Source organism: Gymnoscopelus microlampas (genome assembly GCF_963454915.1).
Source record: "Gymnoscopelus microlampas genome assembly, chromosome: 7".
Taxonomy (NCBI): Eukaryota; Metazoa; Chordata; class Actinopteri; order Myctophiformes; family Myctophidae; genus Gymnoscopelus; species Gymnoscopelus microlampas.
In genome coordinates this window covers 23244164-23271943 of record NC_139944.1, presented here as the reverse complement: position 1 = coordinate 23271943, position 27780 = coordinate 23244164, and the positions used below count along the sequence as shown (strand labels likewise).

The window sequence follows — 27780 nt, the reverse complement described above, 5'->3', positions numbered from 1 at the left end:
GAGATATAGAGCAGTGGTTCTCAAACTTTTTCATGTGAAGGACCTCCAAATTGACACTTATTAGCCCGCGGACCCCCATTTTGAGAGAGAGAGAGAGAGAGAGAGAGAGAGAGAGAGAGAGAGAGAGAGAGAGAGAGAGAGAGAGTGTTAAATCAGGGGTCTTCGACAGGAGGTCCGAGACCCCTAGAGGGTCCTCAGAGTTACTGCCGGGGGTCCGGCAGTAATGTGTGGTTCCACGGTGTGGTGGGGACAGAGGTACTGTAGGGGGGAGGGGAACCTGATAGCAGAGTTCCTCAGCTTATTTGGAATACTGTAGTGTAGGCTACACAGTATATCATTAACATAACCGGTTTTGCTATCTGCTACCTACCTCCCCCTACTGTCTGTCTGTCTGTCTGTGCCCACACACTGCACAGTCAGAGACACACACACACACACACACACACACACACACACACACACACACACACACACACACACACACAATGTGCAAGTGTTTGAAAACTTTAGTTACTTTGTAGATTTTGATTATTATTACAAAACATACATTAACCATTAACCTTATATAAAGTTGTCTATTTAAAAATAGCAGAACTAAGCTACACGTTGTGAGCTTGTAGATCTGCTATTTTACATTTCGTCACCTTATTAAACTAATGGCCTAAGTCATTTTTTCAAGGTTTTCAGGAAAAATAAAAAACTGATCCAGAACAAAACTATATGATATTTCTTAACACATCCACTGCCAGGCCCGTAGTCCTACGGGCCGTTAAATCCAACCGTTAACTGCCGTTCCCGTAGCCCGTAGTCCCGTAGTTTTCCCATGTTAAATCGTGCAGGTGCAGATTCCGGATTTTTTTTGCACTTCCGGTCTCGAAGTGGGCGGACCGGAAACGAAATAATACTGTTTCCGGTTTTTCTCCCGCCTCCGTTTCCTGTCTAGCGGTCAACTTTGGACGCCATTATCTCTGGCTTGTTGTTTTTCTCACCGCATCCACCATTTTAGCGTTTTCCTCTCGTTCTCCAGAATGCAGTGTCGGATCGCCGCACGGTTTTCAGCGTTTTGTTCGGTCGGGTCCCGTGTTTGTGTCGAACCAAATGAACGCGGATTTTAAACGGATTTAGCGGGGCCTATGACGGAATCAAAAAAACAAAAAAGGTAAGAAATTGCTTGGCACTACGATGGACGTTCTGAGATTAGCCGATGGCAGTCAATGTGTTAATCATTTCACCCAAAATGTTTATAACAAATTATGACTATTTAAATAGAAATAACACTGTCTGTCAGTTATGTAACATAAGAGATTTAAATAGGTTTAAATAGGATTAAATCTGACTTAGGCCAAAATAAAAAGCAAAACAAATTACAAAATGGCCTAAATCAGTAAATAATTTGGCTTAAGTCACAAAAACATGTGACTTAGGCCAAACGAAAGGCCTATTTTGTCCTAAGTCACACTAGGGAGTTAGGCCATTATACTAAAAGGGGCGTGAACAGCATGATCCTTTTCAATTAGGAGATAGGCGATTTTACCAGAGGTGGCCAGTGTCATGAGGACCTGACTTAGGCAAAAATATAATTTCCTCAAAAAATGACTTAGGCCATTAGTTTAATAAGGTGACGATTTTGACATAACGTGTGAAAGAGGACTTTCTGCATAACAAGTAGAGAGAAAGAGAGAGAGAGGGAAATAGTCCAGTAAGGAAAAAAAAACCTAAAATCTTTACTTATGTACAGTACTTGTGTAATGTAATGTGTTACTTTACACCACAGTAAAATGTTTGAAAATACATTGTTGTGTAAAATGTTTGAAAATATTTTGATGCCAGTACTTTGTAGTTTTACTCAGTAACATTTTTAACACAGGCCTTTTACTTGTAACAGAGTATTTTTATATTGTGGTAACAAAAACTGGACATTCCGCATGGAATTTGCAAGCTCATAGCGTGGGATTTAAACCCGGGCCGCAAAATCACTGGACATCAGCTTTAACCACAAGAGGGACTCTTACTTAAGCATCAGAAAGATACATACAACTTAAAACATCACATCAGAGAAAATTTGATGCATTTAGGGTTGACCTTAAAAGGCAGTTGATACCCAGTTAATACTGAAGACAGAGAGAGAGGGGTGCTTGAGCTAATGTGAGCATTTTTTCCACCACTGAGAACATGATTTAAAAAAAAGCTAAATTCTCCCCCAACCCCCTCTCCCTGCTGACTGTAGCCTACCTAACTGTGTGTGAAGGTGGCCAAACTTGTTTTGTGACAACAATGGCCAAGCTTGAAGCCACTGTCTGTCTATTAGCATATGTTAACCATGATCCTCTCTCACTGAATGAAAGGAAGGGGTCGCGACCAGCGTTGCCATGTTTGCTTATTATAAGCAACCTGTTTTTCTGTAAAGTTGCTTGTAAATATTGGTAGAAGCTTGCTGCTTTTTATTTGAGAACTTGAGGTGCATATAGGTTTAATGTGCTCATGTGGCCTATAATAATCAATCTCTTTTGGGCTTGTTTTCATAGACCTGTTTGCTTATTTCTCTCGTAAACTCTGGCAACACTGGTCGCAACAGCTGTCTCCTATGACTGAGAGAGAGAGAAAAAAAAAAGAATGAGAAAAACACTGGCTTATCCTCTGTTCTTTAATTGTTGTTCTTCAGTGGTGGAAGAAGTACTCAGATATTTTACTTAAAGTAAAAGCCACCACATATACCACATAAAAATACATGTAGAATGTCCCGTTTCACAGGTTATCAAAATATATAAAAATCCTTTGAAAATAGCAGATCTATAAGCTCACAACGCACCACATGGCTATTTTTAAATAGCCAACGTTTATATAAGGCTAGTGTCATGAGGACCTGACTTAGGCAAAAATATAATTTCCTCAAAAAATGACTTAGGCCATTAGTTTAATAAGGTGACGATTTTGACATAACGTGTGAAAGAGGACTTTCTGCATAACAAGAGAAAGAGAGAGAGAGGGAAATAGTCCAGTAAAGAAAAAAAAAAACCTAAAATCTTTACTTATGTACAGTACTTGTGTAATGTAATTTGTTACTTTACACCACTGTAAAATGTTTGAAAATACACTGTTGTGTAAAATGTTTCAAAATAGCATTGTGAAAATTGTGAGCTTGTAGATCAGCTATTTTCAAATAGCCTATGTATAAAATAAAGTAAAAGTACTGGAAATTGGAAATACTCTAGTACATAAGTTTGTTTTATTAATTCAATGATAAATTGTCTGCATTCATAAGTTCTCTAATGACTTCTGCTTTTAAGAAATAAACTGCAAGTAGAGTAATTGCTTTCCTCTGCTCTCTTCTGCCACCTACTGTCCACCTAAAATGAAAAACTTAAAACACACCCCCAAGGCATAGCCACACCCCCAACCTTTCACAACCTAAGGTTATGGTGGGTTATGGTGGGTACCTTTCAGAGACTCTGGTGCGTATGTGAATAGGTGACCACTGTACATGCGCAGAGCAAGTTCTGTCAGGGAACTCAGTGCAGTTGCTGCTGGCCAACCATTGGTCGTTCTCAGCTCCATGCTTCTATTCTCAACTAATCATATACTCTCTTCATAATAGAGCACCCTATTTAAATCGGGAAGTTGCCTTGCTCATTCCTTGCTTGCCTTTTGCTGCTGCCTAATGCTATCTGTGCTGCTGCTGCTGCTGCAAGCAAAACTTGCTGCTCACGCTCCACCACCCCAGCTACCACCTGTCGTTTTGGATCTACTTTTATGTACTGGGGGACTCAGAGTCCCTATTGGTAGGGACATGTAATGTGCTTTCTCAGAGTACCTAAAAGCAGATCCAATTAATCACCAAACCAAAATAAATATATTGCTCATTTTATATTCAATATACAGTATATATATCATAGAATGCTATACATTCATGAGTTGTCCTGACTGAACTGTGTTTGTGTGCTTTCTGTATGGACGACAAGATTCCTTATGATTATGTGTTTAAATTTGAAGTAAGTCTACTAATACCGTAGGCATAAGTGTTTTGCGCCTCAACTTGTCTTCTAGTGCTCTGATTGATAGCCTAATGTACTTGTGTTTCATTTCACTTGTTGTTTGTGGTCCGTGCATTATTTTACATCATGTTTTTGGCGCATCATTGTGTTTATGGGCTTCATGCCATACAAGAGCATTTGTTATATAGCCTATCTAGTGGTGTTTAAAAATAAAGTGCCTCCCATGAAAAATATATACTGCCCTGCTGATCAAGGTCTGGCGCCAGCACTGCCGTCAACTATTCTATTTAATATATTTGTGAGAACAATACCGCAGACCCACAGTGTGGCCCGTGAGGTCTGTTCATATGGAAGTGCTTCTACCGGCTAAACATATTGGTCTGTGCGTACGGATGGTGATGTCGTTGACACATTTTTTGTTAAAAGGTCTGTCCTTTTTGTGCAGCAGTGTTACAATTCGTCAGGCAGATACACACACACACACAGAGAGTGACCAGCACAATGTGTACACACACACACATGGCGAGTGTTAATTATGACATGCAAACACACGTACTGTACGTGTACCCTCCCACACACACAGGTATCACAACATACAGTATGCGTGCATGCCCACGACCCACAACACAGGGAGAGAGAGAGAGAGAGAGAGAGAGAGAGAGAGAGAGAGAGAGAGAGAGAGAGAGAATCTACACAAGCTCACAACGCGGCACTAAATCTTTTCAGATGGGGGCCTGCAACCAACCAAAATACATCAGTTTGGGGGTCCTAGAACCACTGCTTTCCAGTACCTTAAGATGGAGCCAATGTGATCCGGTATCAGGTTGAGAACACAGCAGAGAGTAATGTGAAATCTCATGAATCATTAAAAAGCCAATCAGGGTGCCACCATGCCCTGTTCTCCTGGTAATTGGACACATCTGGTTAATGTTCAGCTGCGTGTCTCACTGCCACAGACAAACAGGACCATGAATACTTCATACTGTATTTGAGTAAAGAATTATACAATGAATCCCTTTTCCTAATGAGCAAAGATTACATTATGGATACCTTGCCTGTCGTTGATTAATGAGTAATGATGCTATTGGTCTCATCTGTGTTGTTTGGGAAGCGTTTGGGAGAACCTGCTGCCTACTGTATCGGATAAACATAAATAAAATACATGTGGGTGATGGGCCGATAAGAGTGGAGAAATAGAGTCTGTTCAGATGCCTGCAAAGAAAAATATTGTCACTGTCGGCTGGAGACCTTGACCTCCAAAACTGTTACTTTTCAGGAAATTGAAACAAACACCTGTGTCCGAATGGATTCAATGTAGCTATTAGTGTTATTGTCTTTTCATTGGTTAAATACTTATAAAACCCACAGACACCCACCTTCAACCTGACATCCATAGGGCATTTCATTATAGGCAAATTTGAAAAACATTTAAAAAATAGTGAAAAGCATATCTACAATCTCACAATGCGTCATGTTGCAACAGGTTGTGAGCTTTTCCTTGACACTGTCAGATGATGATGTATGAAATACAGCATTCATTTTTATTTTCATATAAAATCATAGAGAGAATGTCCTTCGTCTATTTTTGCTATTTTTCTGAGCTGTTTGAGTTTTGCCCCTGACTAACACTAAAACTAATAGAAAAATATAACTAAGACTCATCACAAAAAACTAAACTAAGCTAACAAACCTGCTTTAAAAACTAAATAAAACTACTTGAAATTGAAAACATGAAGTCAAAATAAAATACAAAATTATAAACAAATGAACATTTCTAAACTACTGTATAATAACCCTGATGGCAATCAGCTCCAATTGAAAGAAATGTTGATGTTTCTGTTTTTTACTTTGATATTAGAAGTATGAAGGACGGAGGCTGGCTGACACGGACAAAGAGACAAAAGACAGAGATTGAACGAGACAAGCAGCAGGACTGAAAAGGACAGGAAGAGATGAGGAATAACCAGATTGGTGTCAAAACAACTGCAGTTAGCTCTCTGAGATAACCCTGGGCTCCACTGGTGCAAAGTAAAAAAAAAAACATTTACTCGTACTTAGCTACAATTACGAGGTGCTTTTACTTTACTTGAGTATTTCCATTTGTTGATACTTTATACTTCTACTCCACTACATCTCTGACTGAGGCAAATATTGTACTGTAATATTGTCCACTACAATTGTTTGAAAACTTTAGTAACTAGTAGATAACTTTGTAGATTTAGATAACATAAAACATATTAACAACTTATGCCTAATTTAATTGGGCTATTTGAAAATAGCCAATCTACAAGCTCACAACACGTCGTAATGCAACGCGCTGTGAGCTTGTAGATTTTCTATTTTCAAAAAACTTTGGACAGATTTTGACAAATTTGAGTACTTTTACTTTGGTACTTAAAGTTTATTTTGATAACAATACTTGAACACAAGCCTTGTGTTTGTAACAAGAATATTTCTACATCGCATTATTGTGGTATTTGGTGGTATTTATTTAAGTGAAAAACATGAGTACTGACGTATTGAGTAATGAGTAATAGTAAATCCTCTACAATGATGACGTGGGTCTCTACGCATGGTAGGATGGTAGCTGGCATGGGATGCCCTGAGCTGGCACCGGCAGCACTCAGGCTGGGCGTGTCTTGGCCTGGACATGACTAAGGACCAGCTGCCCTCTCCCTTGGTCCTTGGGTGATCCCACAGGCAAGGACATATGCCACGGGGCATCTGGCACCCTAACTTCCTGTTTCCACCTGGGGGCCCTCGATCCTTTTAATCCTCCCTCCTCACTTCGATCCCCGCATCTTCAATCCCCTCCAATCCCCCGCTCTCCATTTAATTTGCACATTCATGACCCCCGTCTCATGTTCTCCTCACATAAGCCGCCCTGCCTTCCTGTTTGTTATTACTTCTTCTCCTTGTCTTTTAAGCCCCGATTTATGCTATGTCTTATGATGGTGTCACGGACCAAAAATAGCCGATCGATAAGCTCACAACGCTTCGCGGATGTGACGCGTTATCAGCTTATAAATCGGGGGGGGGGGGGGGGGGGGGGGAATCTGCGCTGCCGCCGCCGTGAAAAAATGACGTCTCAAGGGCCATTCACACCAAGCACAATAGTGATAGCGATAACAATGTGAGCATCCACACTGGTGAAAGATACGTTCTGTAAACAGTAGCACCAAAGACGCTGTGTGAGCCTGTGTCAGAGGCCACACGGAGAGAGAGAGAGCCAGATAGAGAGCCAGATAACTCCGTTACTAACTAAACTTTCCGAGGGCGAGTGAGACCGATTGCATCACAGATGTCCTGGTGGATTTTGAATGGCTGTCAACGTTTATATTGTTCATAAAAATCGTTCTGAAAGTGCTCCAAACGATACTGCTCACCACCATCGCTGACGTTATAGCTGTGGTGCGGACTCTACCATCCACTTCAGTTAGAACGATTTTTAAGATGACATTTTTATAGTTATCGGTACACGTTTCGTGCTCGTTGTGAGCGGTGCTTTCCTCTCCCTTCTTCCCTCTAGTTGCATCTCTGATACCCTCACGCTCTTCGAATCACCTCCCTCCTTGTCTCACCCTCTCTTTCCCCCTTTCTCTTTCTCACTATTGGATCATCCAGACCCCCCCCCCCCCCACCCCAAGGCTTGTCCTCGTCTTCCCTCTCCCCAACGTCTCTGCATGTAAGAGTGATGCGTGATGTCCTACAGTACAGCTCTACATGACTGTGGCAGCCTGGGAGGCTTGCTGAGGGACAGTAATGACCGGGCTTCAGCCTGGAGGCTGACTGAGGGACAGTAATACAGTCTTCCGGTTATCAAATGATGAGGCCACTTGCCACGCAAGTGTGGTGTCTTCTCTCCATTGCTCATCACTCTGTCTCCTTTTTAACCCCTTCGGTTCTGATTCTTTCTCTTTGATCCTCTCCCATCTATTTACCTTTACTGTATTTCCCTGTCCTCTTCACCATTTGGCTCTCCACCGTAGACTTTGCTCTGTGGTAACGTCACGTCACGTCACATAGGCCACCTACTCTAGAATTCTACAAAGCTGCATCCGGGTATATATATCCGGTCGGTGCCGCTTTGTTTTTGTTAACCACATAAATGCTGAATCCAGTAGTCTAGATTTGCCAGTCACTCGCTACAAGTTTGAATAAAAGATGGATACACCAAACAAAGTATTTCTTGAAGGAACTTGTTGGGTTCATCAAATTACAAATTTGATGGCTGAGAGGAATCATTTTGTAGAAGAGCTCTTGGTTTCCGCTCTTTTTCTGCTCGCCTGTTGACGCAAAGTTATTTCTGCTCTACAACCATCTGGGAACCCATTCGTTAAAAAAACTTTTGTTTTTGCCTTTCTGGGAGTAGGACCTCTGTTTTGTGTTAAACAGGAACTCTGGTTTGGCTCCACCCCCTTTCAGTCAAACTTCGTTTCAGGTGATTCTGTGTTTATTCCTACTAAAAACAACATTACATGTTTAAGGCAGTAGTGCTGACAGATTCTGCTGTTGCAGAATCTGTCTTGAGAGATTAGCTCTACACCAGATCAGAAAACTGCAAAAAGATGCACAAATGCAAGCACAGATCCTGGTATTTCAGACAGACCGTATTGACATCTAACCTGTTCTTTCAGTTTAATTTCTTTCCCTGCACCTTTCTTGAGACTGCAATGACAGAGCTTGTACTGTATAACGAAGAATTTCACCCACTTTTTAAACCTGTGATGTGACAATAAAGTTGAGTTGAGTTGAATTTGTGCACCCAGCATCTATGACCAAAACACAGAAGCAATTATATAAAAACTTAAAGGAGCAATTCCTCAATTTTCAACCTATCCTTATATAATTGGTCTTCACTAATCTAATGATGATAATGTGGTAAAAAAAAAAAGTCCATTTGGTTTGTGTCCTACCAGTGACACCATTGATAGGGAATCATAATCTGCAGGCTTTCTCTTCCAGGAACGTTAGCATGCTATAATAGTAGCCATTGTTCTCGCTAAATCTTGTTTGAAATGACCAAACCTGCCTACTGATGATTTCACTGGTAGGCGGGTGGCTGAACTGTCCACAGCCCTCCTCTGAGACACAGACCACGTAGACAAAAAGGGGTAATGTCTGCATTCCGACATCTCACTACTCCGACTAGTGGCTTCCGCGTGCGGTTAGGGTTAGGGTTAGGTATAGGGTTAGCTAACGTTGGAAAGGCGACATGTAACCAGACAAAAATGGTACCATATTATCATGAGCATCATTGAGGGTCAATTATATGAGATTGGAAATGGATGAAGTGGCCCAGAAACAGAAAGCTACTAAACACAGCTCATTATGATTACAAATGAAAAGCCACTCAGTGGCATTTTCCATTGCCTCTGCGCTGATGTCTTTATGCAATGTACAGTAGATCACCACACATTGATCTGATCCTTCATATACCTATGTGACAAATGCACATTATATTTATTATATTTATCTACTTGATCTATGGGTGTTATTATGTCTGATTGATATGTAACATTTGGTCTAAGTTTATGCATGTTATTGTATACGAGTGATATGCGACATGTTGGACACTGAGATATATTCCTATTCACTTGAGAGGTAATGGGGCTGAGTGCTGCGGGTGATTGGAACATTGGAGCCACCCGACGTTAGAAATAGAGGGTGTGCCACGGGGGAGGGAAATCAAACAAACAGCCCGAGCACTAGTGTGAACGGGTGGAAGAGCGGAGCTCCGAGGCGCCAGTGTTACATCGCTAAAGTTATTATAGAATTGACTAAGTGTAAACTGCGGCCTGAAGTTAGGAACTATCGAACCCAGCGGGAGGGTAACATAACATTGCTGCTGCGGGACTTCGAGCGCTGCGGTGGTGATCGAGACGCCGGCCGGGATTGGAACCGGGAGGAGCCGAGGCCGGTGAGACCAAACCGAGTGATTATGTTCTTGTGGATTACAATTTAGAGGGGTACCCCAAGTTTATTATTGTTTCGACCGTCGTCGCGGACGGCGCTTGCTTTCCATTGGGATTAAGGAACTTTACAGCCACGGAGGCGCGGTAAAGAAGAGGACCGTCGCGGGGACTGTTTATATTTGCACTGTGATCCGCGGGGTTACTAAAGACAGTGGGATTTGATTGGGGGGGGGAGAGTGTGTGAAATAAGTTTTGTGCTTTGATTTGTTGGTTTATTTCTTTTATTTGTTAGGGAAAGAGACAGGGACAGTAGTTAAAAACCAAGAGGTGTATTATTATTTGCCATTTGATTGTGACAATTATTATTTATGGTGGCTTGAAATAAAGTAACCACAACTAGCATCCTGCCGATCCTGTTGTTTCCTTCTTAGTTAATGGTTACCCTTTCCGAGTAAAAGGGCGATTGTTACACCTACTTTAGTTCTACAAGTCAACCACCCACATGTTTCTGTGCATGTATGCTTGTGTATACAGTGTGTGTGTGAGTGTGTGTGTGTGTGTGTGTGTGTGTGTGTGTGTGTGTGTGTGTGTGTGTGTGTGTGTGTGTGTGTGTGTGTGTGTGTGTGTGTGTGTGTGTGTGTGTGTGTGTGTGTGCGCGTGCGCGTGCGTGCGTGTGAGCGTGTGCGTGTGTGCCTGACAGGGGTGATGACCTGAGCAGGTGGTGGAGGCAACATGGGACTGAGTGGTGCTGGGAGCACACGTACAAGCATGTGATCCACACACCATCACCCTCGGTGTCAGTATGGCTATGGCAGAGAGTGAGAATGGCGTTCAATGTGCACGTGTTGTGTTGTGCTGTGCGTGCGTGCGTGCGTGCGTGCGTGCGTGCGTGGGTGGGTGAATCTCTGCATATTATGTAATATGTCAATTGTCAACATATCACTTCTACTGTGGAAGTAAGTAAAACTGACTAATGCGCATACAATTAGTGCAGAGTCTGATTTTCTTTAATAACGTTCTGGGTAGATACAGAGGTTCAGAGCATAATGTGCCAAAAGGAAGGACACGTTCTCTGGACGTTTCATGCAGGTCACAACCACCGCCTTCAGCTCTAGGCTAATGAAGGTGACTGAACTGAATAAATAAAACGTACATATAGGCCTATTGTATTTTAGTTGATAATTATGCACTGGCAAAATGCATTAGCCTAATTATTGTTGTTGTGTCAGGGTTGAACTGTGCAGTTAATTTGGAATTTTGAATGAGTGCTAAGGACCTTTTCCTCTTCTTACTGTTCCTCCCTCAATGGAGGTGGCGACAATTTACATTAATGCGATGTCATCTCTGTGTCTTTTCTGTATGGATGACACATTTCATTAGGATTATGTGTTTAAGTTTGAAGTAAGTCTACTAATAATAGGCATAATAAGTGATTGTTTAATTTTACTTATTGTCTCCGCCAGGCCGAAAGGCATGGCGAGAGAGTATGTTTTGCCCCCTGTCCGTCCGTCCGTCCGTCCGTGTGTGTGTCTGTGTGTGTGTGTGTCCGTGTGTGTGTCCGTCTGTGAACAGCTAATCTCCGGCACCATTGGCTTAATCACAGCGAAACTGTGCACACACACTCCCTGGATGCCAATTCAGAACCTCTGCCCCAAATTTTTCACATGGGCCTGTTATAGCGCCACCAGGAGGCCGCTTTTTGCAAAACACATTTTTTGACAGTACTCCTACAGATTTTGTCCAAACGTCACGCAAATCGGTACACAGTATCTCTATAGTCATTAAACAAAACAGGTTCCAAAGTTTGCAAAAGTGCTCCGTATTGAACAAAATGCCTCAAATCATGAAAACAGCATGCAATTTCCGTGAAATTTTGCATGTTCATACCCACTAGGCACAGGAAGAAATGCCACTTCAAATTTTTCACATCAGCTCATGGTGGCGCTATAACAGGCCGATTCGTGTTTTTACCCGTAACTGCACCGAGCTGTTTACAACTTTGTATGCGCACTCCCAACAGGTCAAGGAAAAACCTTTGCCCTGCATTTTTCACATCTGCCTTTTATAGCGCCACCAGGAGGCCGACTTATGTAAAACACATTTTTGGATATTACTCCATCAGACTGTATCCAAATTTAGCATACATCGTTACACAGGATCTCTATAGTCATGAGATCAAGACGGATCTGTTTGATTTTTATATATTCCATCCTGATTGGCTACGATTAACTTCTAAAGTTTGCAGGAATGGCCCGTATTGAACTAAATGCTGCAAATCATGAACGCAGTGTCTGATTGCCGTGAAACTTTGCACACACATTCACACTACGTTGAGGAACAAATGCCACCCTTTCAACATTGCCCTATTATAGCGCCACCAGGAGGCCGACTTTTACAAGACTTTGTTCATCACGCAAATCGGTACACATTATCTCTATAGCCAAGTGATTTTTCACATTCCATCCTGATTGGCGAATTCAGAACATTGCTGGTCCACACTCACCTACCTGACCTGGCGGAGACCTGTGCTCCGAGGGGCACTTTTTCTAGTTGTTTGTAATTTCACATTTTGCGGTGCATGATTGCGTTTATGGGCTACGTGACATATTGTATTAGAGCCTATCTAGGGATGTTTCCCCCATGAAAAATGTATGACCCCCTGCTGATCGTAGTCTGGCATTGGAACTGTGTATGATTATACTATATAATGCATATCGTCTCTTTCGCTGTGAAACCTTGTATGTCTAAAACCATTCCTTTCTTTTTTATTATAATTTTTTTAAATATTTGTAAATAGTGAAAATAGCCTATCTACAAGCTTGTAGGTTGCTATTTCCACCACTCTTGTATGATGAAGTAGGGCATTAATTCACAGGGAGATTTAAAAAAAAATGTTGTATGGAGATACAAGGTTTCTGCCAGACAGCAATGATATGTAGGAACCACAACATCATACTGTGCACATGCACTCTTAGCATACACGTCCAATCTTTATGTGTGTGTGTGTGTGTGTGTGTGTGTGTGTGTGTGTGTGTGTGTGTGTGTGTGTGTGTGTGCGCGCGCGCGTGCGTGCGTGCGTGCGTGCGTGCGTGCGTGCGTGCGTGCGTGCGTGCGTGCGTGCGTGCGTGCGTGCGTGCGTGCGTGCGTGCGTGCGTGCGTGCGTGTGCGTGTGCGTGTGTGTGTGCGCGCGTCTGTGTGCTCACACTGTGTATAAGAATGTGAATGGGGTACATTTTGTTCTTTCTCCCCTCCAGACTTGCACACCTACTTCTATAGCATATGTACATGCAGACAGAAGCAGCACAGCTATAGCAGGGAGTGTATTATGGAACCAGAGAGGCAGCAGGGGGATACTGATATGGATATCAAAGCCTGCCTTTGTCCCTTTGTGTGACGGCCATCATACACTACAGCAGCCATCCTGGCATCCCACAGGACGGGACTCTTATATAAGACTACACCAGCCAGCACTCTGTAGCACTGGAGGGGCTCTGAGGGATTGGGGTTGAGAGGAGGTCTGTGCTGGGTGAATATTGTTCACCGAATGCTTTTCTGTCTACTGGAGCCCGACTGATGACAGATGTTTCGGGTCCGATGCCAACGTACTCGGTGCCGCACGATGAGCTTGTATATCTGCTATTTTTGAATAGCCAAATAAATCTTAAAATGACACAGATGCTTTCCCGGTCATGGATATAATATTCAGAGCTGAAATCAGCATGTAAATATGAAAGGATTTGCATGTATATCAAGTCAGGACTATCACTGTCAATGATCTGATCACTTCAACTGATCACGTAAAGTCCGTCTTTCTTACAATCATACAGTAACGTCACAAGATGAATTAATTGCTCCGTCGGTCACGTCAAGTCTAAATAGAAATTAATTAACCGCAAGATCAAGTTCAACGAAAGCATCAATTTCCATGAAAGAAGGCGGCAGGAAGCGAGGCGTTACAATGGAGATTTGCCTGCCTGTAGCAGAAAACAAAAGGAGTTATTTCTCACCTTGAGCTGCAGCTATTCAAATGCAATGGACTCTGGAATGGGGATCTGGCCAGAGATTAGTGAGCACAAAAGCCCCATTGTTACATTTAATTACAATTCTTATTCTAAAAGGAAAAAGGAGAGCAGCTGTTAGTGTTTTAAAATTTCAGACTGATGAAGGTACATGATAGAATTATTCGGGACGTGTTGAACTAAATGTTACAATTTTACCCCCCTATCAGAACTCACATAAACACACGTTTTTATATTTTTTTCATAATCGTATGAATCAAATTGACTTTAGGTGGAGTCAATCCACCATTATTCATTTGTTGGGTAAAAGTGGCCATGTGGTTCATAGCTTAGGATCATATCTCCTGTTTCCATAGCATGAGGCAGCTTGATGTACACGTACACCCCCTGGACATGATGCTAGTGTGTCACAGGGACTAAAGGTTAAATAAATACCCTCAATCCAACGCTTGATGCTGAATTCCAAGCAGGGAGGCATTGGGTACCATTTCTATAGTCTTTGGTCAGACTTGACCGAGGATTGAACGCTGACCGAGGATTGAACGCTGACCGAGGCTTGAACGCTGACCTCCCGATGTGAGTACAGATAGTTTAACCACAATGCCACTGAGCTGGTATTCTAAATAATAAATTACTTTAAATAATAAATAAAATAATCTCTATGAGCAATTATTTACAGTTGAAAGATCCAACCAGGCCAACAGCGCAGAAATAAAAAGAAAAACAACTAGCGTTTAGAATATCTCAAAGCATGATTTACCCTGGATTTGAACCTGGTTTCCTGTGCAAGTGCTGAAATGTTTACCATTGAGCTAATAGAGCCTGTCTGCTTGCTCAGGGGATAAATTGAATCGTGACCATCATGTCAAAACTGGTGTCAGATCAGCCCGGATCGCTGGCTTTGCAGTCCGGGCACCTAGGCTGCAGCCTAGTTGCAGGATCGGGTTCAAATCCCGATCCCGACGACCTTTGCTGCGTGTCACTCCCCATCTCTCTATCCCAATTCCCTGTCAGTCTACTATACTATCAATAAAGGCAGAAAAAGGCCAAAAATATATATTTAAAAAAAAAACGTGTGGTTAGATCCTGTGTCTAGGTGAGACATGACCATTGACACGATCTAAATGTCTCAATAGAAGAGCAGGGAGACAAAATACAACCGCCCCAATTGTAGTCTTGCATAGCCAGCCGCTCCACAGCTCCGCCTACTTTCTGCCTTCTCAAGCGGAGTGGGCGGAGCTGTGAAAGGTCTGGCTATGCGAGCCTACCCCAATTGTAAAAAATATATTGTATTAACATACTCTACCATACCGATTGGACAACATTACATTTTATTGTTAAAAACAATATCCATTCAAGATTTCAATGCAATTGTAAAATAGCAGAGTTCTCCTCATTCTAAAGTAAAACATATCATTTATGTAGGGAAGACACTGGAGCAAAGCTCGGACAGTTGAAGCCATTACTCTGAGGAAGATGCAGTAGCATCGAAACGTCAGTCAATACTTTTTTGTACTTTGCACCTTAATAAAACAGGCTTCATCTGTCCGCGCTGCACCAGTGTCTTCTCCACATGTGCTGTGTGTCCTACTCCTGTGATGCACCAGGCTTGCCTACATTTGGCTGAGGCACGACGGTAGACTCTACTTTCTTCTAAAAAATATAATTGTTTCAGTCCATTAATTGTGTCGTAGTTATTAATTAAGGGGTTGGTTTGGATAGCTTCTACATTGAGCTGTCCATGGTGCTGAAAGTGCACATAAGGTAAAAGTATAGCTGTTATATATAGCACACAGTAACTTCTCTTGTGAATGTAGAGATTTAAAAAGTCTCAAATTTGCCATTTTGTTGTTTTGTGAGCTTGTAGATCTGCCATTTTCACTACTTATGTGCAACACACTTGTATGATGAACTAGGCGGGCATCAATTTATGAAAAATACATAAAAAGTTGAATTATGGAGATACAAGGTTTCTGCCCGACAGTGAAGATTTAATCCTCCAGCAGAAGTCTAAGCTGTGGTCTGAAGGGGCTTTCTTTCCTGTCTAGCTCAGCAGCTCTGAGGGCACAATGGTCTGACGTAATGGAGAGCAGCATCCTTCCAGGGAGACGCTCTGCAATACTGTAGCACTATCAGAAAGTTCAGGCTGGACAGGGAAACGCTCTGGGGGAAAGGCAAGTGTAATCAACCCACAAGATTTGAACTTTGATGTCCCAGTAGAAGTAGCCTGGAACCCAGACTGATTCGTTCCGTTCCGCTGACTTTTTTTTTCTACTTCACTTCACTTGTCAGTCTGGCCGTCTTGCTATGTGAAAGGGGGTGGTCATGGACGCCCAGGCGCCACGGACTCTGATTGGTCTGTGGGAGGGGCGGGACCAGAGCCTTCCAATGTAATGGTCTGTGGGCGGGGCGGATCAGAGCCTTCCAATGTCAAATTCAAGCCACTTCCCTTCTTACTGTGATTCGTTGAGCACTATCCAATCAGCAATGGCATGCCTACGTAAGAGGTGACATTCGTAAACGGAGCGAGTTCTGGAGACGACCAGACTGACAAGCGAAGTGGGAAAAAAAGGCTGCTCAACGGAGCGAATCAGTCTAGAAAAAAAGGGGGGGGGGATAGAAGAAGAAGTTGCTGTTTTGTAAATGTTGCTCTCTGGAGTGGTTGGAGGTATGATGTTAGTACGTCTATGAAACAAAGAACGCAAATGCTTGCAACTGCTGATCTTTAAAAATAACTTCAAAGCTATTTAATGTGTAGATCTCAACTGAAATGGTGTCAATGAAGTCATTGTTCGTAGGGGGAGATTTTCTTCCCGTTCACACCTACCACATATTTTAGATTGTGTGTGTGATCAGTGCACGTGCATGCGTGCGTGCGTGCGTGCATGCGTGCATGTGCACGTGTGTGCATGTCAGTATGAGATAAGGCAACATATTGAATATTTCTGTGCTGTCAGAAGTGTAACTGTAAACCTAATTATAGACATTACTGCACAGTGCATACTGCATACTGCATGTACACACAGACAAATAAAGGTGCCAACTGGAACCGGAAATGGTTCTTCAGAGCGATGCCATAGAAGAACCATTTTTGGTTCAAAAGAAAGAACCGTGGTTCTTTAAAGAGCCATTTATTTGAATAGTTCTATAAAGAACCCTTAACAACTTAAACCCTTACTGAACTATTTCCGGTTCCTCAATGAACTTCGACAACAACAAAAAAGGTTATCTAGCTCCATGAGGATCATGAAGAACCATAGACTAAATAAAATGGTTCTTTAGTAGGTGATGGTTCTTTGTGGAACCATAATATGGTTCCAGGTTAGGCTATATTATAGCCTTTTAAAGAACCATAATTATTCTGTGTGTATTAAGCTTTTGATGCATGCAAGACTGCTGGCAACGCTAGCAAATTAGCTGTACCCTGATGGCCTGTGGTTGTTATGTCCAGCGTTGCCAGATTTTGCGAGAGAAATAAGCAACCAGGTCTATAAGAACAAGTCCAAAGGAAGCAACTAGGTCACATGAGAACTTCAAACCTATATACATTGGCTATTTGAAAGCGATGTGACTCGTTAGAGGGCTTGTAGATCTGCAATTTTCAAAACAAATCTGGGGAAAAAAGTTACAAGTGTGGAATATTTTTAACACACACAAATCTTGTATGGGGGTCCCTGGTACAAAATATGTTCAGATCAGGGTCCTGGTGACATACATATTAATTTGGGGTTCTTTGACATGAAAAGCCATTGGTTTAAACAACATTTGGAAGCAAGCCCAAATAAGTTCTATACTTTAAAAACAAGCCCAACAAACCGCAACCCGCAACTACCAATATTTACAAGCAACTTCACAGAAATACAAGCCCAAATTTGCTTATAATAAGCAGACAAGGCAACACTGGTCATGTCACAGGAACCAAGGTGCACAAAAGCGTGGCACTCCATCTTGGCAGCCCATTGGTTAAGACTGTGATCTTGCCTGGAGGAGAAGGAAGCGAAGACTGTGACATGGTGCTGCCACAGATGTCCTGCCTGCTTCAATCACTCCCTATGCACCTTCCAGAAGGACATTTATCAGTTGATCAACCATCAATGAATAGACTCTACATGGGATTACTATAGTGACAGACAGACACACAGATGGTGTATGAGTGTGTGTGCGTGTGCGTGTGCGTGTGCGTGTGTGTATGGCGCTCGATCCGTGCCACGTCAAACCTTGACGCGTCACATGAACGTGTGATTTTTTTTAATGCGTGCGTGCGTGCGTGTGTGCGTGCGTTCTGCGCATACACTACACGAAAGCTATGGCGCTCGATCCGTGCCACGTCAAACCTTGACGCGTCACATGAACGTGTGATTTTTTTTAATGCGTGCGTGCGTGCGTGTGTGCGTGCGTTCTGCGCATACACTACACGAAAGCAAGCGTGACGTGTTGCATCAGCGTGTGAACGTGTCGTGTAATGTGACTTGGTTTTTTTTTATGCGTGCGTGCGTGCGTGTGTGCGTGCGTTCAGCGCAGAAAGCAGGCGTGATTATTGTGGTGTGCTGCACCGCATCATGTGAACGCCTGAGGCCTGATATATGTGCTGCATCGCGTTGTGTGATCGTGTAGCCTAAAAAATATAAAATTATTATCACATCCATGTATCCAGGTTAGTGGCATTGATACAATTTAGATATTAATATTTGTTTCTAAATACCCCGCATTAAATTAACTAAATAGCCTAATAATAATAAATAATATTGTTTCGCCATTGTAAGCTATATATTTATCTATTTCAGACCAGTTTATTTTTTTGTATTGGTACCAGACACGGTAAAACTAGCCTATAATACTTGTCACATTTCTCATGTAGGTACGATGACGTCACTGCGCATTCGCACATGGTCATTATGATAATAAATAATAATACATAAACACCGGACCGCTCATGGTCATTATAATAAATAAATGGAGAGAGAGAGAGAGAGAGAGAGAGAGAGAGAGAGAGAGAGAGAGAGAGAGAGAGAGAGAGAGAGAGAGAGAGAGAGAGCGCAACACTTACAGTCTATGAAAGAAGGCACGCTCATTTATGGCAAAAGTATTGGCATCAAAATATACTTAAGTAGAACGTATAGGCTACTCATTATGCCGAATGTCACGTTGTTCTTGTATTATTATGAAAAAGCTTTGAAACATGCTGTAACTCATTCACTGTGACGAGAACCCTCTTTCTGCGCAGAGTAGCGCACGGTGCACACACGGGTTGAATGCAGGGTCTGTCATCCTTGCAGGATTATTTTTAAAAACGGAGGGTGCAACCTCCGTTGGGGCCGTCAGCGTCGAAGTTCATGGGTCGAATGTTAAATGTGTTACTTTAACAATGATGCGCAGCTGCCTCTATATAGCCTAATGATATCCCCGCTGCAACTTTATTTTTTATATTGGAATGAATGTCCCTTGTAGTGCTGTTGTAGTAGGATTGGACACACTCACTGTATCTATCTAGTTGTTATTTAATGTTCTCTCAGTATAGCCTATCAAAGGGCAGGAAAAAAATATGAATTGTCTATCCTGAGCTAAACCGAACCTGTATGGTGTTGAATGGTTCCGTTCGCTCCGTTTCTCTCTCTCTCTCTCGTTCTCGCTCTCTCATTGATATAATTGCCCGGTATACGAAATTTAGCCTAGGATATTTATTTGGTTATTTTATTGTTTTGAGGTCTACTCTCCTGAGTCTCCTCCATGCAGCTGTCATTGAGTATAGAAAGATAATTGACACCAGCCAGCTGACTGTGCTTAATGGTTGATATTATAAGAGTGCATGATGGTGAGAAAAAAGTAAAAATCATCACGGAACGACAAGCAGGAGAGGGGACAATCCGTTGTCATTTTATTGTAGATTTAAAAGCAGCCTATTAGACTATATTGACTGTATATGTCTTGGATTTTACATGCAATGCTCCTGAGAGGATTATGGCGTGAGTAACAACGGACTTTAACATTAGTCCGTTGTTATAACCGTTGTTATTACCGTTGTTATATGTCATAGCACTCCCTCCCTCGCTCCATTACGCATGGTGCACTGTGCGCGCCCTTTCCCTCCATTGAGTTTTATGCATCCATTACAATCAATATTGCAGCGGTTGCAATAATATAACATTCCAAATAATCAGTAACATGTAGGCTATAGCCATGTCTGTCAAATAATATTTTATTTCAAGGCAATACAAAGCTATAGGCCTATGCCTACAGTAGGCCTATGATACCAATGTCGGGTCCGGTGTATGTTATGATGCCTCCTCTTGCCTCAGTTCCCCGACACCATGTCATTTCTCAAGAGATTGCTCTAATTCAAAATTGTATTTATTCTGTGAACTCTCTAGTTAATTTTCCTGTATTCAGGTGACTCCAGACCAAACAGACTCGTTCGGACTATACCCTACAGTCCGAACGGGACGCCTCCCCATGTAACGCTCCCTTATGCATTGTACAATATTCAGCCCGGTAAGGAGTTTGAACGCACAATAAAGGAACATTGGTATATCCTCAGTAGCGACCCAAAATTGGCCACTACTTTCAAGGACATGCCCAGAGTTGTCTACAAACATCCTCCTAATATAAGACAAACAGTTGTCAAATCAGATCTCATCCCTAAAATGCCAGAATCATCATTTTTGACTCAAATCCCCGAAAGCAGATGCGCCCGATGCGCACAATGTCATTTCACCGAAAAGAACCACACTTTTACGCACCACTAACGGGGAAACGTTTTGATATCAAGGGCACTATAACATGCACAACCAAAAATGCTAAAATGCCCATGCCTTCTATTATACAATAAAAAATCATGGCTGGGGCGCACTGACGTGCCATGGACACATGTCTTTCTAGACTTTTGCGAGAAATAGAGAACATTGTGGTTCTCTCTGGCAGCATTAGATAATTGCAGGCCAAATTAATTATATAATTTACGTTTATCACTCACACACTTCTGAGACCCAACCGGAGTGGCCATTCTATATCTATATCAGCTGCAGCTCCGCCAGAGCAATATTACTGAAGTTTGTTCGGTATCGTTTGTTCCCATTATTTATGTTATGTTATGGCCTCATTAATTCGAAAATGCGTCTTTTATTTATTCGGACAGCAGTCATATTTTGCGGAAATTCGCTGGTGACTGCTAGACCTTTGACCAATCAAAATGCGTTTATGTATTCATTATGTATTCATCCCATCCAACTCCTGTTGAAGATGAGCGCATTGGTGCTCAAAGTGGGGTCCGGGGACACCTCAGGGGGGCAGTGATGCGCGGGTCAGGTTTTTTTCATAACCCGCCCCGCCACGGAGCACCAAAATGTACTTAGAGTACCAAAAGTAGAAAGTAGGCTAATATTCATTATGCAGAATGTCCCATTTCACAAATACAAATCTTGTATATTATATGGGGTGTGAAGTGGTTAATGTGAGTTTTGTAAACAATAATTATATATATAATAAATAATTATAGTGCAGTAAAAGTATAATATTTGCCTCTGAGAAGTAGTGGAGTAGAAGTAGAAGTATTGAAAATTGGAAGTACTCCTCCTCCTGTAAAGTATAAAGTAGCCTACATTTACTCAATGACCGGCTGCCGCTCCAAGCCGCTCCGGCCGGGGCCGCGAACCGTACGTTGCACGGACTGACATAAAGATATCCATAAGTGCGTATATAGAGCCTCCCCGATCAAGACTTCATTCAAATTTCTCCGTAATCCACACACAAGTATGTTTATAAACACCAAGTTGTGACAGTTAAGTTATATCACTCACCAGCCGATCAAAGAATACAATTTGAAACGCAAGTGACAGATTTTGGCTGAATTAACTCGCTTTGCGACTCGAGCCCCTCTCTCTCGCAGTGGTGTAAAGTAACTAACTAAGTACATTTACTCAAGTACTGTAGGCCTACTTAAGTACAATCTTGAGGTAATTTTACTTTACTAGATTATTTCCAATTTTCAATACTTTTACTCCTACTCCACTACATCTTAGAGGCAGATATTGTACTTTTTAGCCTATTCCACTATAATTATTTGAAAACTTTAGTTAGTAGCCTACTTGTTATATCTTGGTAATTGGTTATTATCACTAAACACACTTCAGCCCTCGCCATGGTTCTCATGACGCAAGCGTCATGGTGCCATGTCCCCCTGGTTTATAGCGGTGTTCGATTGTTGTTACATTGCCAACTCTCACATGAACATAAACGTTCAGATTTGAAACATAAAGTGCTTAACCCCGAGCCATGGATGTTACAAGGCGATCCAGACCGCGATAAGTAGCCGTATCTCCCGTATTGTTCAATAAAAAATTTAATCCGATCGCCAGCCATTTTCTCCAATTTTTCTCCGATACTTTCAACCATGCGACACTAATGGTTGGGAGGTGTATTGCACTCTGATACATTACCAAAAAAAAAGGAAAAGGCTGGCGATGGGATAAAATGCTTTTTATTTAACAATACGGGAGATACGGGTACTTATCGCGGTCCGGATCGCCCTGTAACATCCGTGGCTCAGGGGTAAGCACTTTATATTTGACATCTGAACGTTTGTGTACATGTGAGAGTTGGCAATGTAAAAAAAAATCGAACACCGCTATAAACTGGGGGGACATGGCACCATGACTGTCATGGCATGACAGTCATGTTTCAGGGCTAACTTCAGCCCTATACACATTTCGGCCATTTGAAAATAGCCGATCTACAAGCTCACAATGCATGGCGATTCGACGCATTGTGGAGTGATTGATGCAACTTCTTGGATCTCTGCGATTAATTGTATAGCCTAAACAAAGCGAGACACGAGACTATACATACATCCCCTGCCAGCCTGCCCCCTGATCAAAAACTGTGGCTTTAGTTTTAGATTGTTGGAAAAGCCACAATATTACTCTGTGATCAATCACCACGGGACGATCATTTCATTGTGGATTATCCTATACTTCAATATGGCTTGGAATTTGCAACAGCAATGGTATTGAACTGAACATGAACTTGGACTGCTTTCGAGATTGATTGATTGAGAGGGCCGTGACTCTCTCTCTCTCTCTCTCTCTCTCTCTCTCTCTCTCTCTCTCCCCCCCCCCCCTCTCTCTCTTCCCCCTCTCTCTCTCTATCTTTCTCTCTCTCCCCCCCCCTCTCTCTCTCTCTCTTCCCCTTTCTCTCTCGTCTTTTTTTTGTTGCGGGCAGGAGCCGCGTTCATGTCCAGTGACCCTCCGCTTGTAGATCTGCTGATTTTTATATTTTATTTGAAAACTTGTGAAATGGGTAGCCTACTTCTAGCCTACTTTTGGTACTTTAAGTACATTTTCATAATTCCCCTAGACTGTGTTTTTATGAACCAAATTAAGTTGCAGTCGCAGACATGTTTGAATTGGATCGGACTTGGTAGGCTAATCACCGGTCAGTTATGCCATATTTTGCACCCAAGTTTATATGAGGGGGGATAATGTGGAGATTGTGGACACCGCTGGTCGCAAGTTCTCCCGCATTTTGATTATCAATAGAGCATCCATGATCCATCCATCTGCATAGCTTTTTATTATAGGCTATAATTATTTATAGCACTTCATGGTCTGCCCATGTGGCCCTTGTCTCTTTGACTGACCAATAAACCCCAAATGATGGACTTCTGATGAAAGTTTCACACGAGTTTTAAAGATGAATACAGTTATTAGCTTCTATATGGGGACAAAAAGCATCATAGAATAAATGCAAGCCTTTAATGCAGCCTGGATCTGCGCACAAACTCATTCATGAGGTAGGCCTATGATGAGAGATGATCTTTATTATTCGTATTAAAGTGTAGCTACTTTATATAGAACGTGTCACACGCACGTACGGTGCTGTGAAACAACAACAATCACGTGTGACGGTCTATTTTGATAACACTGCACACACACACACACGCTATAATCACCATGACGGTTTATTTGACAGTCATCTGTCATGCACACACACGCACGCACGGTGCTGTGTATCAACAATATTCACGTGTGATTTTGTGCAGCCCTCATTGCCTGCCTCCTGTAGTCGCGTGACCCAAAAAAAAATGCATGCGTTGATGCGTGCGTTCGCTAAAAACGCATAAACTAAGTGTTAACGTGTAACCCGCGTAGGGCACGGGGGAAGGGTACGCGTGCACGCATGCACGTCCCATCGCGTCGCGTACCCATTGTGAGTCAATGGGAAAATAATAACAAGTTCACACGGTACAGTGCAGAGCAATACAAAAATCACGCGTTCATGTGACGCGTCAAGGTTTGACGTGGCACGGATCGAGCGCCATAGTGTGTGTGCGCGCGTGCGTGTGTGTGTGTGTGTGTGTGTGTGTGTGTGTGCGCGTGCGGCTGTGCGCGTGCAGTATTTTCCTGTAATGATGATGAACAACAACTTTATTTATTTCCTTCATCTGTCTACTAATCAATCAATCAATCAATCAATCAAACAAACAAACAAACAAACAAACAAACAAACAAACAAACAAACAAACAAACAAACAAACAAACAAACAAACAAACAATCAATCGTTCAGTCTTTGTCTGTCTCTTTACAGCATCTATCTATCTATCTATCTATCTATCTATCTATCTATCTATCTATCTATCTATCTATCTATCTATCTATCTATCTATCTATCTATCTATCTATCTATCTTATCTATCTATCTATCTTTTGTGTGTGCATTTCTGATTGCACAAAGGTTTAATTGGCTTAGAGAAAATCTCATTTTGTTGCATTCACTGTAAACAAGAGAGCATCTCAGGCACTCAAGCAGATTGGATTCAATTACTGTCTGCCATGCTCTGAATATCAGATAAGGCACAATTACACAACAGTTCTCAAGGTGGCGACTCGAGTGAATGCTCAATTAATGTAAAAAGCAGCAGCCAAGGACACCGTCTGCCCGCTGTACCTTGTGTCAAAAAGTAGGTAACTTTCAAAAAATATCTGTGCTTCAGGAAAGCTACGAGAACTAAGGAGTTCATCGCAGGTTAATACAGTCTTATAGGTGAGGCTTTCTTTCAGACTTAAAACCCGCAAAGTGGGTTAGAAAAGAGATAATTTAAAGCATTAACATAAGAATGAGGAAAGCATATTATGAGAGCAATGCTATTTCATGTGAGAGATTATGAATAATGTGAAAAGAAATATGCGCTGCTCTGTATAATAGAAACTTTAACACAGTGTGCTGAATCCTACAAAAAACACACAATAAACTAAATCCAGGATAATACTTCTTTCCCATAATAATATTAGTTAATATTGCATGTGCGATGTTAATATTATTATTGGGAGTGCTGTCCTCGACTTAGATTTTTCTTCTTTTAATTACCGTATTAGTCCCACAGGGGAAATCAAGTGTTCAGCTTCACCTAGCTGATGGCTGCTCAGATGGTTATGATGAGCACTCAGGGACACTTTGACTGGTGACCATCTGATTACCAGATGGCCTCTCTACCCACTAAGCTACAGCTGCATCTAAACCTATTGTGAGAAATGACACCACTGTATGGTACCGGTATATGAAATGATACTATAGATAATATAATAATATATTTGATGCACTGTGTCATTACAGAGTGGTTCTACCCCTGGAAGCAACATATTTTAAAGTTATTGAATATAAACACAGGATGAGCCAGGGCTGGGCAATTGACCGAAAATGTATGTAGGTTAATCAAATAATAGAGGTTTTTATATATTATTTATTTATTTTTAATATATCCACAAATCGACACGATTCAATTAGATCTGCTATTTTCACTTTTTTATATTAATGAATTAATTAATCGTGAATCGAGGCAAAAGTTTGAAATAATTGTAACATTCATTTGGAGTCATATCACCGAGCCCTGTGATGAGTGGACATCTACAGTGGCTCTGTATACCCATGCAGGCAGTTAGGATCTTACCAGTATCTTGGTGGTATAAGCGCTGTTGATGGAGATGGAGTTGACCATTAAGTCCAGTGATTTGGGTGGCAGGGCGCTGGGGTCAGGGACTGCTTTGTGGTGGACATCTCCTATGAAGATATTCACCACCGTCATGCGGTTGGTGGTCAGCGTTCCCGTCTTGTCGGAGCAGATGGCCGTGGCGTTGCCCATGGTTTCACATGCGTCCAGGTGGCGCACCAAGTTGTTGTCCTTCATCATTTTCTGTTGAGGGAAAAAAATGCGCTCATTCTTAGGTTACCCCGGCAAAGGGTCCGTGGATTACCTTTTCGCCACATCGTATCCAAAAACTAGAAGTAGTCCCCTAAACCTACAGATGTTTGAGGATTTTCCGGCTAGTAAAGTTTTTAGGACGGGGTTGAAAAAATATTTTTATATTATTATGTTTGAAATGTTTGAAAATGTATGCACGTTTATCAACATAATCATTTTGGTTATCTCAAATAATTGCAATTAGGCAATAATGTAATAATTAAGACTGTGGGCGCTGGGGGCGTGTCTTCTCCTCCGCGTCATCAGCGCCCATACCCTAAGTGGGGTTGGCGAAAGGGCCTACTCTGTGTGGAGTTTGCCTGTTCTCCACGTGTCTCCTAGGGTAGTTAATACCCTCACAAAAACATGTAGTAATCCTGGTCACTATACTGCCTCCCCCTGGTCAGCCGGGGCGCCTGATGGGGGGGAATGGAACTGTTTGGAATAACAAGTTCCTTGCACACGCTACGTCCAACCAGGGAAACTCCCCCCTGTCAGGTGATAAGAAGGTCAGTTGGCTCTCATGCATTGAAGGAGGCATGAGCTCGGCCCTGGCCTCCCTAGGCTGGTTTGGGGACTGTAGTGCCCAGGATCACTTAGCAAATTGGCACCGGGTGAAAAAAGGGTTACAAAATCGAGGATTAAAAAATAAAAAATAAAAATAATTAAGACTGACCTACTATTGTGCAGATATTGTGCAGTATTTGAAAGTGACAGCGTGGAATATGCCAAACACTTTACAGACATACAGCTTCCTACACAGCGTCTGGTATTCAGTGCCAATATCTGAAATGTATATAAATAAGTATACCTGTATGACACTGGTTCTAAACGTCGGGTCTGGGGACCACCCGGGGTCCAAATGGACCCTAATGGGTCTGTACTCTGAGATTATTTTATTGTACAACGTACAAACAAAATGGTTCCTCAACATTGTAGCAGAAATAACAAGCAATAACAAATAAATAATAATATAAAGAATAGCAGCAAACATGGCAAGAAAGAGAATATCAAAGTATGTACATTGGTCATATTGGTCGTGTTTACTGTATGCGTGTGCGTGTGTGCGCGCGTCTGTGTGTGTGTGTGTGTGTGTGCCTGTCCTTCCTTACCTTGACAGAATAGGCCAGGGAGATGGTGACAGCCAGCGGCAGGCCCTCTGGCACCGCCACCACCAGCACAGTCACACCGATGATGAAGAACTTGACAAAGTACTGCATGTAGACAGGCGTGCACTCCGGCATCCACGGGCGCTTCTGTAGCACGAAGTTGTCCACGGCAAAGTACAGGACCAGGATGATGACGGTGATGGCCGACATGAGCAGACCTGACACACACAGGGGGAAAGAACATCTTTTTCAGGTGATTAGCCCAGGTGGGCGTGGTTTTGCGATTAGGTTTAGGCCTAGTTTCTGTGATGTTAAGGTTAGGGATAGGCATATACTGTACACAAACTAGTTGGATTGAAAAAGGTGCTATAAAACGAGCACTCCTTTTCCAATCATACTGTAAAATATATACCCACACCCACATGGGTGAAACACCAAAGAAAGAGGCCAAAGTGGGGTGAAAAGGGGCCCTTAACCAGTTTACTTTAACCCTGCAGACATTCGCTATTTTCAAA

At 42.2% G+C, this 27780-nt stretch overlaps 1 protein-coding gene across 1 annotated transcript in view; it reads right to left on the bottom strand.

The window, feature by feature from the left end:
• The window catches only part of atp2b2 (ATPase plasma membrane Ca2+ transporting 2), a 143637-nt gene that overhangs the window by 36558 nt on the left and 79299 nt on the right, over positions 1 to 27780 (bottom strand). Inside the window, 2 exon segments of the mRNA XM_084063123.1 lie at positions 25866 to 26108; positions 27269 to 27483. Of these exon segments, the coding sequence (XP_083919249.1) occupies positions 25866 to 26108; positions 27269 to 27483 (458 nt within the window).